General features: G+C 31.9%; 2 protein-coding genes across 3 annotated transcripts; both read left to right on the top strand.

Moving 5' to 3' along the window:
- The first annotated feature begins 3,532 nt into the window (after window positions 1-3,532).
- On the top strand, window positions 3,533-9,656 carry LOC112792187 (uncharacterized). The gene is made up of 9 exons (XM_025835323.3): window positions 3,533-4,275; window positions 6,053-6,256; window positions 6,364-6,606; window positions 6,976-7,042; window positions 7,138-7,311; window positions 7,591-7,682; window positions 8,224-8,403; window positions 8,486-8,622; window positions 8,731-9,656. Exons 1-9 carry the CDS (start codon window positions 3,775-3,777, stop codon window positions 8,915-8,917), a joined length of 1,785 nt encoding a protein of 594 aa, XP_025691108.1. The 5' UTR covers window positions 3,533-3,774; the 3' UTR covers window positions 8,918-9,656.
- A 1,995-nt stretch (window positions 9,657-11,651) lies between these two features.
- LOC112792188 (uncharacterized) lies at window positions 11,652-16,185 on the top strand. 2 transcript variants are annotated; one of them, XR_003197362.3, is made up of 3 exons: window positions 11,672-12,562; window positions 12,850-14,045; window positions 15,591-16,185. XR_003197362.3 is itself a non-coding variant. In XM_025835324.3 (2 exons), the coding sequence occupies exons 1-2, from the start codon at window positions 11,707-11,709 to the stop codon at window positions 13,791-13,793; spliced, it is 1,800 nt and encodes a 599-aa protein (XP_025691109.1). In that variant the 5' UTR covers window positions 11,652-11,706; the 3' UTR covers window positions 13,794-14,132. The 2 variants fall into 2 exon arrangements, 1 of the variants encoding a protein (XP_025691109.1); XM_025835324.3 differs by lacking the exon at window positions 15,591-16,185 and having other exon boundaries at window positions 11,652-12,562; window positions 12,850-14,132.
- Window positions 16,186-17,162: the final 977 nt, after the last annotated feature.

A 17,162-nucleotide genomic window follows, 5' to 3' on the forward strand; every position in this document is an offset into this window, starting at 1 on the left:
AAAAATTTTTTAAATTATATATTTAACTTTAATTAAATTTTACACTTCTAATTATATTGATTTTTAAAATCTTGATCATAAATGAAGATTGAAGTCAATATTAAAAAACTTCTATTAGTGATATTTGTATTAAAAAAAATCATAAAACTGCATATATAATATATTTAAGGAAAAATGTTAAAATATTGGTAATGTCGCATCAATAAATATTATCAAAATAATATGTGACTATAATTATTCGATAAATAAATATTATTTCTGATTATTAAAAGCATTTCCGTCTGTAAAGCATGATCGAGATAATTAAGACAATCAACGTGGCAAATGTGAAAGGTACGATTTCTTGAGCCGATGGATTGATTAATCATTCATTAAAGAGAAATGCTAGGGTGTTACCTGAATTCATACCCCAATTATTAACCCATGACCCCTGCGAGCAATTAGAGAATGATTAAATTAATATGATTTGTAATTAATTATATCATTGGGCACATTATGCACAAATCTTCATGCACCAACCAAAATTACAAAAGCTTCTATGATGGTCCTAACTCCCAAGCTGATAATAAGTTGGCCAAAAACAAAATATTTGATTATGCATAATCTAGTACAAACTTCTGCAGACGTGCCATTTAGAACCTTAAGTCTAGTAACGATGAGAAAGTGTAATTGCCTTTTAACCTAAGAAATAGAGACACTTTTTTTTATGCTAATAAGTGTCACACCGCCGCAAAACACTGTAGGATACGCTGTCTAACTGTGGGGAGTTTTCGACTATCGATCGGAGAAATTTTGGGAAGGAATTAAGCGAGAGAATATTAGATGAGAAGACACCACATTCAACTCAAAATCTTAAGGTGTCAAGTAAATGAGTCTCTTATTTTATAAACTCATTACTCTTTTTTATTTTTTTTTTATATGAGACTAACTTCAACATTTCTCACACTTACAACATTAATATTAAGTTATAGTTCAAATAATATATTTTTTTGTATTTTTTGTATTCAACTATATTTTAATAAAGAATAAAAAATTTTTTCGAATATGTTTGAACATACTTAGATATCATCACGTGCCAACGTATCCAATTTTATTTTTAATATATATTCTTGATGAAATGAGTTTAGAAATAATATATATTATTAATTATTAAAACAAAAAAATATTTTAAATATTTTATATAATTAAAAAATATTAAAAAATAAAAAATTAATTTATATTTTACTATAAATAAAATATTAAAATATTATTATAATTTATCTAAAAAATATTTTATATTTAATATATATAATATAATTTCATATCTTATAAAAATTTTAAATTTATGTATTCCTATATCTTGTGTCAATATCGGTGCATGTTACTTAAGTAACCATTACTCCATTGAAATGTGGTATCCATGCATCTACTTGTTTGTCCTTTTTTTTTGCTTCCTATTCTTATCAATTCGTATTTACCTAGACGTGCATTATTATTAATTTTGGGAGCAAAGAGTTTAGAGTAAAACAAATTTAGAAGCACAAATTAAACCTCTCTGAATGTTTACTTAATCAGTGTTTTCATATATTGTTGGTGATTATTATGGTACCTACAAATATTTGTCAAACTTGTTTAAAAAAATTAAAAATTAATATTTAATTTTAAAATGTTAAAATAATAATTATTAAATATTTAAAATTTATCATAACAAATAAATTAGACACCATAAAATTCACTTATATTATTACTCTAATTTTTGTAAATAGTGCACATCATACTTGACAAATGAAAGCAATAATGCGTTGGATAATCTAATTTCAAGTTATTTTCAATTTATATATACGCATGACACTCACATATAACCAAGTTCCAAATTAATAGATATCATATGTCAAAAATTGTATTTTGGGAAGAAAAAGTTTAGAAGACCAATAACATAACAAGTCACTTAAACCAATTTATTTTTATTTTGAAATTCAAAAAATTACAATAGTGGAAGGTTGTTTTTATTGTTTTTTGATAATAAAGTTGTTTTTCAACTAATTGATTAGAGTTGGCTTTATTCTTAGTTGATTCCCCTAACAAAATTATTCTAAAAAACTTCATCTACAGTTGCCAATAATAATAATAATCTATATATTTTATTCATTTGATATATTTTTTGTTCCTAAACTTAATTTAACAGTGTTTCTATCTTTTGTTTGTGAATATAGTTTTTAATTGTTATTTTAAAATACAATTATTTTAAGAAATCGATTGTTTAGCATGTCTTTCTTATATAATATATCCAAGTAAAAAAAAAAATTGACTGAATTTAATTAAAAATTAATTTGTTCACCTGACTCATGATAGTTTATATATAATAAGTATTATCTCATAAAGATATTGTTATTTTGTTTCTAGTCTTTATATATTTAATTGGTTAATATTTCAAAGACCTTTAGACTTATGCCAAAATAAAATTTTTATAGGAATCAAAATTAAATGTGTTTGAAGTAGTTAGACTAATAAAGAATTTATCTAAATGCAAACAAAAATAACATTTGAGATATTTATAAGAACATTTATTTTTCATACCAAAGTTTAACAGGAAAGATTATTTTAACAATTTCACGAGTAAAGGAAACTGGCACCACGTTTTGTGCCAGCAAGTAACTTACAGAGAATGTCTCTGACTATAGTTTAATAAAGTATGTATTTCAAAACATGATTTGTCTTGCATGTATGTGTTGGAAGGATTTAAATTTTATAAAATGCTTATAATATCTTAATTGTCTGTAATTAAGAAAAATAACACCTTTAATTATCTCAAATTTATGATTCATTGTATTAGTTTTTTCATGCTATAAAATTCTAAATAATTAATTTTCGTTAAATATCAAGGTAATTACATAGCCAAATAGTTTGGTTTTATATTTAAGCACTAAAAATAAGGTTTCATATTTTGAGGTTAAAAGGGGACGACCACCACACACTACGCGGTCTAATAAATAACTTTTATGCAATGTCTTAATTATTATAATTAATTTTTTTAGCAAGTTAATTGACTTTGCTTTTTTTTTTTTCTAGCAGATGAGAAAAAAAAAAGAAGAAGGAAAGAAAAAGCCAAAACAAAAGGATGTGCAAAAAAGAAAAGAAAATCGCTATCAAGCAAAGCAATAATCCAAAATCTCAACTCCATCTATTCACGGCTTCCGTTTCCCTCTTTTAAGATTAGCAAAAATAAAGTTTAAACAAATTTTTGGTTTTTATAAATATTTACTTTTCTAGTTTTAGTTTTCAAAAAATTTAAATTTTATTATTAATTTAGTTTATTAATTGTATGATAATTTAAATATTGACATAAAAAGTTTAAACACTAATGTGGCAAAAGACCAAAAACAGCAAAAGCAAAAGGAACTGCAATTTTCTTTCCAAAATACAAAAAGGATAAAAAGGACAATTAGATTAAAGAAAATAAAAAATGAAAATAAACCTGCATTAATAATAATAATAATAATAATAATAATAATAATAATAATAATAATAATAATAATAATATATTATGCTATGTACTTCACAGTCCTTGTGACAACAAAAAAAGTCTAACCGCCCTCTTCACCCTCCCCAGTGGCCTCCCCTCTCTTTTGCTTCCCCACACACATTTCGTTTTCATTCTCCGATTATTCACTCGCCCTTCCCTCATCACTCCTAATTTCCGATGACCGGCGGCGATAACTGTCACCGGACGGAGAACTGAGATAAAACAGCTCACACATAGATACACCACACTCTCTCTCCTCTCTCCGTTCCAGCATGTCCGAGAACAACGACGTAACGCTACAGACCTTCCGAGCGCTGGTAGAGAGCGCTGACCACAAGTTCGCTAGGGTTCGCGACGTTCCTGCGTACGGTCGCGTGAGCCAGAGCCACTTCTTCCACAAGGTGTTCAAGGCGTACACGCGGCTCTGGAAGTACCAGCAAGAGAACCGGTCGAAGCTGGTTCAGTGCGGCCTCAAGCGCTGGGAAATCGGCGAGATCGCGAGCCGAATTGGCCAGCTCTACTTCAGCCAGTACATGAGGACCAGCGACATCAGGTTCCTCGTCGAGGCCTACGTATTCTACGAGGCCATACTCAGCAGAAGGTACTTCGAAGGATCTGAAGGCTCGCCGAGAGATCTGGGAGTCCGGTCCAAGGAGTTGAGGTTCTACGCGCGGTTCTTGCTTGTTTCGATCATTCTGAACCGCTCCGAGATGGTCAACCACCTCATGGACCGCTTCGTGGCTCTCGTTGACGATTGCAGAAGTAACTTCCGGGTAAATGCACTTCCCCTCTTCTCAAAATTCCGGCTAAAAAAATGCTTCGCCTTATGGAAAGTTGTGTTTTCTAGCTTGATTTTGGAATTTGAATGGTTAATTGTTGAAGGGAAGTGAACTAGCGTTCATCCACTAACTCACTTTCTCTCGTTTTTGTTACTGACGTATTTTAGACTAAAACGATAGCTTATAAATTCTATACATGCTGTTTCCTTTCCTGTTATACTCCTTTTAAGTATGAAGGCGCTCTGTTTAGATCAATTATCTATCTGGTTATTGCATCGTACTTCATTTAGAGTGACTAGAATAGTATGTCGTGTATTTAAAGTGTTTTATAATTGTTGTATCTGATATAATACATAGCTACATGCTTGTATGTTCTATCATCTATAACGTTGTTAGTGTAGGACATCTCGCTAAATCTTTATTGACTTGAGCTATTTGTAGCAGTGGAAAATACATTGAGGGGTAGAGCAGATAAGATTAGGGCTCTAAAACAAGAGGAGTGAAAAGTTTGCTTAATTAATATATGCTACTTTGAATCACTTGTTTTAGTTATTTTCATATCCGTATTAGACATTAGGTTCAAGTTTCTCTTTTGGATATGTCTGAGTGTTGTAATAATTATGAGTATATATCCAAATATGTCCCTAAGGAATTTCATGTCGGGCGTTTTCGTCTCCAAAAATTTCTTATTATATTGAGGTACAAAAGTAAGACATAAATCCCTATCTTAGTCAAATCCGTTTTTACTTGGACAAATAGATCTTCTAAAGTGTGACGGAAGGACCTATATGTCTTACTTTTGTAAAGTTTAGAAACCTCAACCTAATAAAATTTTCACGGGGACGAAAACGTCCGATACAAAATTTCTTAGGGACCTATTTGGATATATACTCTAATTATAAAGGAGATTACTGGTGTTCCAGAAAAGCTTATGTGCTGTAATGAAGACTTAGATGTTTTCAGAGAAAATGAGCTCCACTTTATATAACCAAACCAATGTTTGAATCAACTCAGCATCAAGTAGTACTCTACTATGTTATATTGATGGTGGGGGCTGAGCTTTCAAGAGTAACATTGCTGGTGTAGTGATGGTTTTTTTTCAAGCTGAGGATATACGCTAGGGAAAAAAAATTGTCAATTTGCTGAAGCCTGAAATTCCGATACAAAGTTCTTGTAACAATTTGGGAGCACGGGGCAGGGAAATGTCTGCCTGTTGAATGTTGATAGAACAAAATAGACAATTCTGAAGTGTTAGAATGCATTTACACCTGTTGATTCTGTAAGTAGAGCAAAATAAGTGAGAAGAGAAGTATCATACTGAAAATAATGATGCTTCAATAAACACACAGTTTACAACAGTTTTTTTTTTTTTTTTTTTCCAGTTGACTAAATTTTGAAAAGGTGTAAGATGAGCCAAACTGTTTTTGATTGGACATTGGACGTGAGATGTTGGTTATCTCTTGGTTATTATGTTACATGTATTATTCACCTACTAGTTTATTTTATACCTGGCTTTTGCATGCTTGTTCGTTATTTTTCTGGTTGGAAGTTGTGCTTCTGCTTCTTGTTCTTTGTAGTTTTTCCTTTTTAGTAATTAAATATTGTTGTTATCCCCATTGAATTTTCGTGCCTTAAACTTGGATAAAAAGATTTCATACTGCTTATCATAATATAGTTCACTTTGCTGTTTTAGATTAAACTATTCACCTAAATAAGGCAATGTCACTGTGTTGCTTCTCTGACTTGATGAATATAAACTACTTGTCTTCAGGAAACTAACTTCAAGGAGTGGAAGCAAGTGGTGCAAGAAATTGTACGCTTTACAAAAGTCGATAAGGGCTTTAATATTAGACCTCTGCGTTACTGTACCACTTTTGATACACATCGGTCTTCTCTTCCTTATGTGGCTCGTTTTCATGCAAAGAGGGTTTTAAAATTTCAAGATGCACTGTTGGCAAGCTATCATCGAAATGAGGTCAATACTGGTTCATTTTGTCATGGGGTGTTCTTAAATTTGGATTAGTCTAGTAGTAAATAGCTGAAAGAGGCTGAACCTTTTATTTTGAATATTCTAAATTTCAGGTCAAATTTGCTGAGCTTACATTGGACACCTATAGAATGATACAATGTTTAGAATGGGAGCCCAGTGGATTATTCTACCAAAAGCCTACAGTTAAACCAAGTGAAAACGGTGACTCTATTGATCATTCTGGAGCTTCTGGGATAATCAGTATGAATCTTGCTGCAGATATGACTGATCCAAGCATGCCTAGTAATCCTAGAAAAGCAACCTTGTATCATCCGTCTGTGACGCATTTGATAGCAGTGAGTTTTTGAGCCTAGGGGAAAGTTTTTGTTGCTGCATCCTTTCTGATTGCAGAAGTTTTAGTGCTGTACTAGGAACTAGGCCTTCTTGATGTCAATTATATTGCATGCAATTTTTATGGTTTCTTTATTAACATGATCTTGATAATCTTATCTGTTAGTATGGAAACACTGTTTTTGGTGTTCTCATTGATCAGAATTTATGTCAAAATTTGTTTTCATGTCTATATCTGAACTAGGGCATACATGTTTGTGTTTGATTTTTCCTTCACGATATATGGTTATGGTTTTATGAATCAGTGCCAAAATTCTCAGTTGTTGAATATATGATTTGTTGGTTTTTATGTTGAGCTTCATGATTTTATTCAGGTTATGGCCACAATTTGTGAGGAACTGCCAACAGATAGTGTTGTGTTATTATATATTTCGGCATCAGGTATACATTTTCTTAGTTTTCTTCATGTGTAAGTTATTACTCTATTGTGTTCATTCTGTTATTCTAGGTTAGTCACCACATGATCACTCATACAGGAAAGTCTGGTCATAGTAATGTCTCTCCAACGGGAAATTCTGGTGGGTCATCCAAATATTCAAGATACAAAGGGCTTTATCAGGACTTGGGTACTTCTGAAACTCAAAATAATGGCAAGAGAGAATTGAGCAGCTATGACGATTTTCTGTGGTTTGGCCCCAAGGGGAATAGTGGTAAGTATTTCTTCTCAGTTAAATTCTCATTTAGATTGTTCCAGGAATGTCATGAAAGAGTAGTCTCTCTCTCTCTCTCTCTCTCTCTCTCTCTCTCTCTCTCTCTCTCTATATATATATATATATATATATATATATATATATATATATATATATATATATATATATATATATATATATATATATATATATATATATATTGGTGGTTATTGTTAGCATTTACTATATGTTACAGAAGTTTTAGCTGCACTCACACGTGCCATAATTGAATTTTATCAGGTTCAAACAATCTCTACCCTGGTGATCTTATTCCCTTCACTCGGAAGCCTCTTTTCTTGATTATTGATAGTGATAACAGCCATGCATTCAAGGCAGGTTTGTCAAAACTGTGTATGAGTTGCCTGGAAACTGTTAGGTGGAGATGTTATTTGTACTCAAATCTAATTTTACTTGTTAAAGGATCATGAAGTTTAGCATTAGTTTGTTGCAATTTAGTCTATGGTTTTTATGGTAACAGTTTAAGATGAACTTTATGATGCTAAACGAGGGAAACCCTGCCATGTTAAATTGTTGATTGTCTTAATCAATTTGAACCTGAATTCTCCAAGGACAGTAGAAACGATGTAGTGTGTCAAATGAGTGATGATATCAACTTTTTTGTGTAGTTCTGGCACAGATTTCAGAATGACAAATAATTTTTCTGGATCTGGGATGATTTTCTGATAAATTTGTTGGGGGCGCCTGTCACTAGAATATTTGCTTGTTGGCTTATCCCGTGCTGATTGTGTATTTGAACTGTTGGTACCGACAATTTACCTTCTTTCGTAACTCTGAGAAATGCCATTGATTGACCTGCGTTATTTACATCAACAGTCATGACTGATGATGACTCTACGTAATAAATGATTGCAGGTTTTGCATGGTGCGGAAAGGGGGGAGACAGCCGCACTCTTTCTTTCACCTTTAAGGCCAATTTTCAAGAACCCATCTGAAGTACACTCACATACTGGAAGCCAATTTACCTTTTTCTTGACTGCTCCTTTGTCAGCATTTTGCCAAATGATTGGTGTCTCCCCCAACGAGGCTGATGCAGTAAGAATTGTTGTGAAAAGTTTTTGTACTTTTTTGAGACACTGGCTGAATCTTGTGGGTCTAACTGTTGTGTTAATTATAGGATTTCTACAATGAGGCCGAGAACATACTTGCCAATACTTTCTCTGAGTGGGAAATTATTCTTTGTTCATCGACTAGCATGGATTTAGTATGGGCACAAATTATAACTGATCCATTTATAAGACGGCTCATTCTAAGGTATTTGCTCCCTAGCTTTTCATAATCAGTCATTGTTTTCTTTTTTACATTTAATTGAATTTCCGGTGAATGACATCATACGATGATGCATTAATTATTCATTTACAGATTCATATTCTGCCGATCCTTGTTATCTTTTTTCTGTCCACCTGGGGAAAGTGAACAGTATATTCCCCTTTGCTTACCGCAACTACCCCCTTCTGTTTCACCCAAGGCTGAAGCAGTACGCTCTGTTGTGACGCACCTTGCTATGCACTTTGACGTTACTGACTCCTTTCACTTCACCGATATATAAGATTTGGGACTTGTAATGTAAAAAGAAAATATTGTTACTAGTATAAACTGCAGGCTTTGGATGCTAAGGATACCCGGATCAAATGGGAATTTGAGACAGAATTTTGTGGGTTGACCTTTTGGGCGACATGAGATAAGTATTTATGGTGGACATGGGCTGTCAGGGTGGAAACAAACTTGTTGGCGATTGTTGCGTCTGCTTCGACCCCACCCTGCATCAGTATTGGTTTATAATGCTGTAGTTGGTGGTTTGCTCTTTGCTTTAGTTAGGTCGTGGTAGGGCCTGGTTACTTTATCATGTGTTTGATCGTGGCAAGCTAATTGTTAGTCTAAAATTAGTTGTATTTGTTTATACTTCATAGCGTTGGAAGAAAAAAAAAAAGAAAAAAGAAAAAGGGAAGTCATTGTTAATTCATACCGTTTTTTAGCAGAAGTGGTCGGTATTGAAACCCCATTGGTTGAAGAGTTGGATGTACTCAAGGAAGAACGAATTCGAAAAAACTCAAGAAAAGTGAAACTAATATACCCTGTATATTCAACGTCAGAGCATTTCCATGTTTAGATGTAGAAAGTAGAAACATTAGGATGCAATGTGCCTTTTTTGTGATAAATATTATGTAATCATTATTTCAGTATCTCATCATCTCATGGTGGGCTTTGGTAGTTGCTCCGTTGGTATTATGGCAGACATATTTGTGGCTATCAGCTATTCACTTGTTTCGAGTTTTGACACACAAAAAGAGAGATTTGTCTATTTATTTATTTTATTTTATTGTCCAAATTTATACAGGAATCAAAATTCAACAGCAAATTTAATGAAGTATATAGAATTTAATTAAAAGCTTTTATACAGTCATTTATTTATCTATTATCATTATAATATAAATTGAATTCATTTTTTTATAAATTCTCAGTGTAAAAATATTTATACAAAACAATTAATTATATATTGTTATATAAAAAATTATTTTTAAATTTATTATTTAAAAAGTATCTATGATCATGAATCTAATTAAATAGTCATCATTGAGAAAGTCCGGGGAGTAATTTTGGCTAGCAATTGATTCATATGTACAACCTTTTTTAATTAATATAAGTTCAAATTCTTTAAAATTAGACATTTTAAAAATAGAGAGAATAAAGTAATAAATAGATAAACGAAACTTCTTGAATTTTTTGTGTTTGTTTGTATATCTTTAAGTTGTTAGATTATGTTTGATAAAATTTTAATAGTAAAAAAATATATATATCCTTTTTAAAGGTAGAGTAGACTGTTGTGTTTGTATAAAGTTGTCTTCTTCTTTACGTTCCTCCTTTTTCTCCCCCTCTTCCTTTCTTCTTCTTCTTCTCTTCCTTCTTTTTTTTCTCTTTTTTCTTTGTGTTTCTTCTCCTTTTTCTTTGCGTATTTCATCTTCATTATTATTTTTTATTATTGTTATTGTTGCTGCATTTTTTCCCTCATCCTTTTTTTATTGATTTTGCAACATTGTGTATTTTTTTTCTTGGTTTGATTTTTTCTCCTAAGAAGAATTATAAGAAAATAAAATAAGAAGATGAGGAAGAAGAAGCAACAAAAGAGGAAGAAGAGGAAGATGGTGATGGTGATGATAAAAAATGAAGAAACAGTAGAAGATGAGAAGGAAGAAGAGGAAGAATTTTAAATTATACAGAACTTATCAGAATAAAAATGCACCCAAATATTTTCGTGCTACACCTAAATTTGCTGTAGAAAAATGTTTCCTCTAATGCTATATTTTTTCTTCTAAATTGAACCACACCTTAGCCACTTGATTGGATTCAAAACTATAATCAATTTTGTTCTGATTTAATTGACAATCTGAACCTAAATTATTTATTATCTTCAACAATGAGATATTTGATGATGAAGGAGAAAGAGAAAAAAAAAAGAGGAGAAAAAATTTCAATTAAAAAAGAAGGAGGAAGATGTGGTATTGATGACGACGATAACGAGAGAGAAAAATTACAAAGAAGAAGAAGAGACACGGAGGAAAAGAAGAAGAAGGCACGAAGAAAGAAGAAAAAAAAGAAGAGGTACTAAAAAAATCGTGAAAGCACATAAATATAAATGACTTATATGAAAAAAGGCTTGTACGTGGAGAATATCTCATAATTTAATATGTTTGACTAAATTATTATCTAACACTTCTTAATTAGCAACTTGACATGACTGCATATGAATTTTTATCTTTTCTAAAAACTACAATTTATATCTTTTTTATAATATTTATTTAAAAAATATTTTAACCTAATAAATAAATAAAAAAATATTTTTATATTATTATATCTAAATACAGTTACTAAATAAAAAAAATATTTTTTACATAAAATATTTAAATATAAAATTATTTTTATTTTTTTTAAAATCATTTAAAAAAATATTTTCTTAAAGGAAAAGTATAAGGTACTAACATATTACCTGCCAACTTCTGCCGATTCTTATTTATAATTGTGTTTCATGGAAGTGTGTTCGTGGATGTGTCTAATAATTAATATATTTTAAATACATATATAAAGAGACACATCCAGAAAATATATCTATAAAGACACTTCTATTAAACACAGTTATAAAAAAGACATTTTTATTAGACACATCTACGAACATACTTCCATAAAACATAATTATAAATAAAAGTTGGCAGAAGTTGGCAGATATGCCATTAGGTAACGTAGCGGAACCGTTTCTTAAAAAATCAGCCAATCAATCCTTTAACTTTGCTTAAACTTCAAAATGCGTATCTATAACGATTTTGGGCAGCGCGGGAGCCGGGAATGCTTTTGGCAGCTCTTCATCGGTCCAAGCTCAAACGGCTACTTCTACCTCCTTTGTCCACAATCCAAACTATCACCCTTTCTTTCTATTCATTCCCCACTACCCTTAAGCGGCGCCGCCACTCTCTTCTTCCCCTCGCCAACACATTCTCAACGAGCCATGTCTACAGAGACAACCTCAACATCGCTGCTCTCGCGCGTGCTGGCAATGTCCACGCCGCCCGCCAGCTGTTCGACAAAATGCCCGCAAGGGACTCCGTCACGTGGAACTCAATGCTCACGTGCTACTGGCAGAACGGCCTTCTAGACCATTCCAGAGCGCTCTTCCACGCCATGCCCGCCGACATCAAGACTGTCGTTTCATGGAACACCATGATCGCTGGGTGCGTCCAAAACGACATGCTCGATGACGCGTTTCGCTACTTCACTGAAATGCCGGAGAAGAATGCAGCATCGTACAATGCCATGATTTCGGGCTTCGCGAGGTTCGGGCGCATGCGGGAAGCGCAAACGGTGTTCGATGAAATGCCTCGTCGGAATGTGGTGTCTTACACCGCCATGATTGACGGGTACGCGAATATGGGTGGGGATGGCGGGATTGCGCTCGCAAAGGAGCTGTTCGAAGTGATGCCCCAAAGGAACGAGGTTTCGTGGACGGTCATGATCAGTGGGCTCGTGGAAAATGGGTTGTCTGAGGAGGCGTGGGAACTGTTTCAGAGAATGCCAGAGCGGAATGTTGTTGCTACAACTGCCATGATCACGGGCTTCTGCAAGGAGGGGAAGGTGGATAATGCCAGAGCCTTGTTCGAAGAAATTCGATGCAAAGATCGTGTTTCCTGGAATATAATGGTAACAGGTACGCCCTGTATTTTAAAGCGAGAGCATTCTATTCTCTTTTGTCATTCTAACTTGAGGCTACTATGTGATGTTAGTTTCATGAATAATCTAATTTCTATTCACTTTCTGTAAGAGACTAGTATTACATAATTGAATGTCATTGTATAACTTTACTTCTAGAATGAAAAGACTTCAAAGGTTAGATTTATGCATAAAATTACAGGAAAGTTAATCCTTAATAATCTTAGCAAACAAAATCTCTGTGTTTATTTTCGCCTGGTGTCATAGTTGATTAAGTAATTGTAGGTTATGCTCAAAATGGGAGAGGGGAAGAGGCATTCATTTTATTTTTACAAATGTTGAGGAGTGGTACGCAACCGGATGAAGTAACTTTTGTTTCACTTTTAACTGCCTGTGCTAACCTTGCTTCACTTGAGGAAGGGACACAGATGTATGCTCTTGTAATTAAGCATGGTTATGATTCAGATTTGTCTGTGAGCAATGCCTTGGTTACGATGTACAGCAAATGTGGTGGAATTGTTGATTCCATGTTAGCTTTTGGACAAATTTCCCATCCAGATGTTGTTTCATGGAATACTATCATTGCTGCGTTTGCGCAGCATGGTCTCTATGTTAAAGCACAATCCTACTTCGACCAGATGGTAATGCTCGGCATTCGACCTGATGCCTTGACATTTTTGAATTTGCTAGCTGCCTGCTGTCGTGCAGGGAGGGTGGATGAGAGCGTGAATTTGTTTCATTTAATGGTCCATGATTATGGTGTTCCACCAAGATCTGAACACTATACTTGCTTAGTTGATGTTATGAGTCGAGCTGGTCAGTTGCAGAGAGCTTACAAAATGATCCAGGAGATGCCGGTGGAGGCAGATTCAAGCATATGGGGTGCTTTTCTTGTGGCCTGTAGTGTTCATTCAAATGTGAAATTGGGAGAACTAGCAGCTAGTAAAATTTTGAATCTGGACCCTTATAATTCTGGTGCTTATGTTATGTTGTCCAATATATATGCTGCTGCTGGCATGTGGAAGGATGTAAATCGAGTCAGGGTTTTGATGAAAGAGCGAGGAGTTAAGAAACAAAAAGCTTATAGTTGGATGCAGATTAAAAACCGAATCCATTGTTTCGTTGGAGGGGATCCATCTCATCCAAATATTAGCGATATTCATTTTGCTTTAAGAATGATTGCCTTACATATGAAGGTGAAGAGTGATACTAGAGACAATTTCTTTTAAGAGGCTGTCAAAATTATTCAGTCCCTTAGACAACAGAAAGACACAGAATTGTTATTGGGCACAAAGAGGAGGCAAAGGAGATGTTCAACTTTTAGAATTCAGCACATTTCAAGGTGCAGTGAAAATCTGAAGTATTGGCGTTTGTCATCACTGGTGAATTGATTTGGTCCATAACAAGGATTCTTTCCGGCCATAATTTCATGTATACTATATTGATAGAATGCGGCCTTTTCCTTGGAGATCAGTTAAAAGGTACTCTCACAACCCCCCAATTGTAACACTATGTTTACAACTGTGTCATGCTATATATATGTTTTAAAAAAATGATCGTTGAATGGATAGAATTAATAGAAATGCACATGCACTCCAAGAAATTCCTATTTACAGATTAGTAAAAAAAAACATGAATAAAATTTGTAGTTTCATCCCCTCCCCCCCCTTTTTTTTTTCTAAAAAAACCTAAAAAGAAAAAGAAACCATTTTCTGAGGAATAAAAAGAAATTGATAAATTGTACCGTGGGTTCTTATTGGGATAATGGTAGCCGCATAAAGATGAGTACGGGAAAAATAAAGTAGCTTATTATTACTCTAGAAATTCAACTTTGTTTTTCATACGTTTTTTTTGGGCACTTGAATAATACTAATTTACTAGTTTAGTACTATGTTTTTTCATGAAATTTATTACATTATAAGGAAATGGTTGGTTGGGAGGCTTTTTACTTCATTAAAATTCTAATCTCACTTTTACTTCCCAACCAGACTGTAAATAGAAATATGAAAGCTCCCATTTTTACTTCATAATATACTTTAATTTGTCGGAACCATTTATATGTTGTGCTCAACACTGGCATTTAGAGGAAAAGTATACAAGTCACAGACTCAGTCAAATGTTTTGGACTTTTGGATAGAGAGCACAATTAGATTCCATGACAACGATACTTCATAGTTCCTTTCGTTTTTGTTTGCGATTTATGGGGAGTTTTAGCCTTTCTGGATTAAAATATTATTAATATTTATTTTGATTGCTTTTGTTTTTTCTCTTCAATTATAAATCGTATATCATCATCATAACTAATGATTCTTGTGTGGTATTTCTAGATTTTAATATTACAAAATTTTCATAAGATTATATTTATTTATATCACATTCTCGTTGTTTTATGTATGTAGAATTATAGGTTATATTTTTTTTAAATATATTTAAATAAAAAAACTAAATATGATACTTGTTTTTAAAAATATAAAATTTTTTTATATATACCTACTATACTATAACAGTTGTCTAATACATTATTATTTGCTTCACAATTTTATTCTACATACTTTTTTTATTTAAATATTTTTTACTTAAATATTAAATATTGTGCATCATATTTAATTTAGAGAAAAAAATTAGAGTATGACCATAGAAAAATTTTTATTTTAAAAAGTTTGTACAGTTATAAGAGTAAGTTTCACCATTTAGTTACTTATAATTCAAGTAATTGTAGTATCTGACATTCTATAATTGCTGCAAGCTTATATGAAAGAAGAATAAGGGTATTATACACTTTTGTGAACGATAAAGTCTTTGAAATATAGACATAAGTCCATAAATTATGTTAGATTCGGTTTGGAAAGTAAAACAAGGCCGAGAGACAGGGACTAAATTATGTCTTTATAGTGTTTGATGTCAAATATACATTATCTTCTTTGATTTAAGATAAGTATAGAGACTAAAATAAGTAAAATTATTTAAATACTCTTATTAATTAAAAAAATGAAAACACAATAAACCCTAATCCCTTTTCTCTCTCAGACCACCATTCCTCATCTTGTCGGCACCACTCCAATGGTTGCCCGGTCACCACCATCATCATTATCAGCTAATTGAGAAAGAAGAGGCTCTTTGTCATTGATTCAGACGGAAGGAAGATTGAGGACTCCAAGAGCTTGCTGAGGATTACGCGAGCGCTCGACGAGGCCGTTGGTGCTGACAGCAATGGCGTCGGCATCGGAATGACTACAGCGATAGCCAAGTGGGCGGTGAAAAGAGGAGTTGTAGTGAGGAGGCCTGTGTTTGTGGAGGATTTAAATCCTCTAAAGTTTGAATTTCACTTTAAAAAATAAAGTGTGATTTTTCACTATTTATTTTATAGGTGGGGCTAAGAGTAAATATGAGAGAGAAACCATTCAAAGGTAGAAAATTATTCTTTATCCTTTAAAATAAAAATTCAAAATTTAGAAGATCAAAATCTGTTTGTGGAAACTTAGGGAGCATCAAGCTAAAGTTGCCTTTAAACTTTATTAATTATCATTTCATTCGGCATAATGATTGTGTATGCACAAGTTGTAAATGGATGGTATTTACGATGGAGAAATTTAATGATACTACTGAAAATATTAGAATTGCAGAGGATAAAAGGGTTGAAGAAGAATGAAGAGAAGAAGTCTTAACTAGTTTTTAAAAAGAGATAGAATTAGAATTTCAAATTTTGATTAAGAGTAATTTTGAAAATAAAGGTTATTAAATTTTCAGTCCTTATCCGTATTTTCATAAATTTTAGTCTCTGTATCTCTACCTTCTAAAAAAGATATAAATGGATTGAAATTTTGTATTTTGGAATAAAAAAATTAGTTTCAGTTTTTAATTACTAAATAGTAAATACAATATCAGTTCTTCGGTCTCAATTTTAGTATTTAGGATGAGAATTAATATTTATACTAAACGCAATTTTAGTATTTAGGATGAGAATTAATATTTATGATATTTTATTTATTATTTTATTAATTTTTTTAAAAAATTTAATTTGAAAATTGTTATCAAACTAATTAGAATTTTAAAATTTTAGCTTATATTATATGAGTTTTTGTTACGAACGGATGTGTTTTTATTTATTAATTTGTTAAGTTTGCACAATTATATTTAATTAATAAAAAAGATTAGATTTTAAGTTCTAAACTTTATAAGTATTTTTTTAATTTTTTGCTGGTGGTGTATGGCCAATATAAATTTTCATTAGTAATGTTTTTGAAGTTTTTTTAAGTGAAATTTATTTATCATGATACAACAATTTGTTGTAATTATTTTTATTAATAATGTAAAATTTAAACTTTATGAATTTAAACAGTATACATTTACTAAGTATAAGAATAATTTTAATGTGATCAATTTTAAATATTATTTTTTATTTTTTTAGTAATTAAAATAATTTAAAATTAAAATTTGTATTAAATATTATCTTTGAAATGATACTAAAATCAGTAACAAGAGATTATATTATTTTAAAAATAAATAAAAAATATGCTGCTACTTATATAATCTATTAAATTTATTAAATGAATTTTGGAATGTTATAACAATATAAGGTTGCAACATAGACTCAATTAA

This window comes from Arachis hypogaea, chromosome 13 (assembly GCF_003086295.3).
Source record: "Arachis hypogaea cultivar Tifrunner chromosome 13, arahy.Tifrunner.gnm2.J5K5, whole genome shotgun sequence".
NCBI lineage: Eukaryota > Viridiplantae > Streptophyta > Magnoliopsida > Fabales > Fabaceae > Arachis > Arachis hypogaea.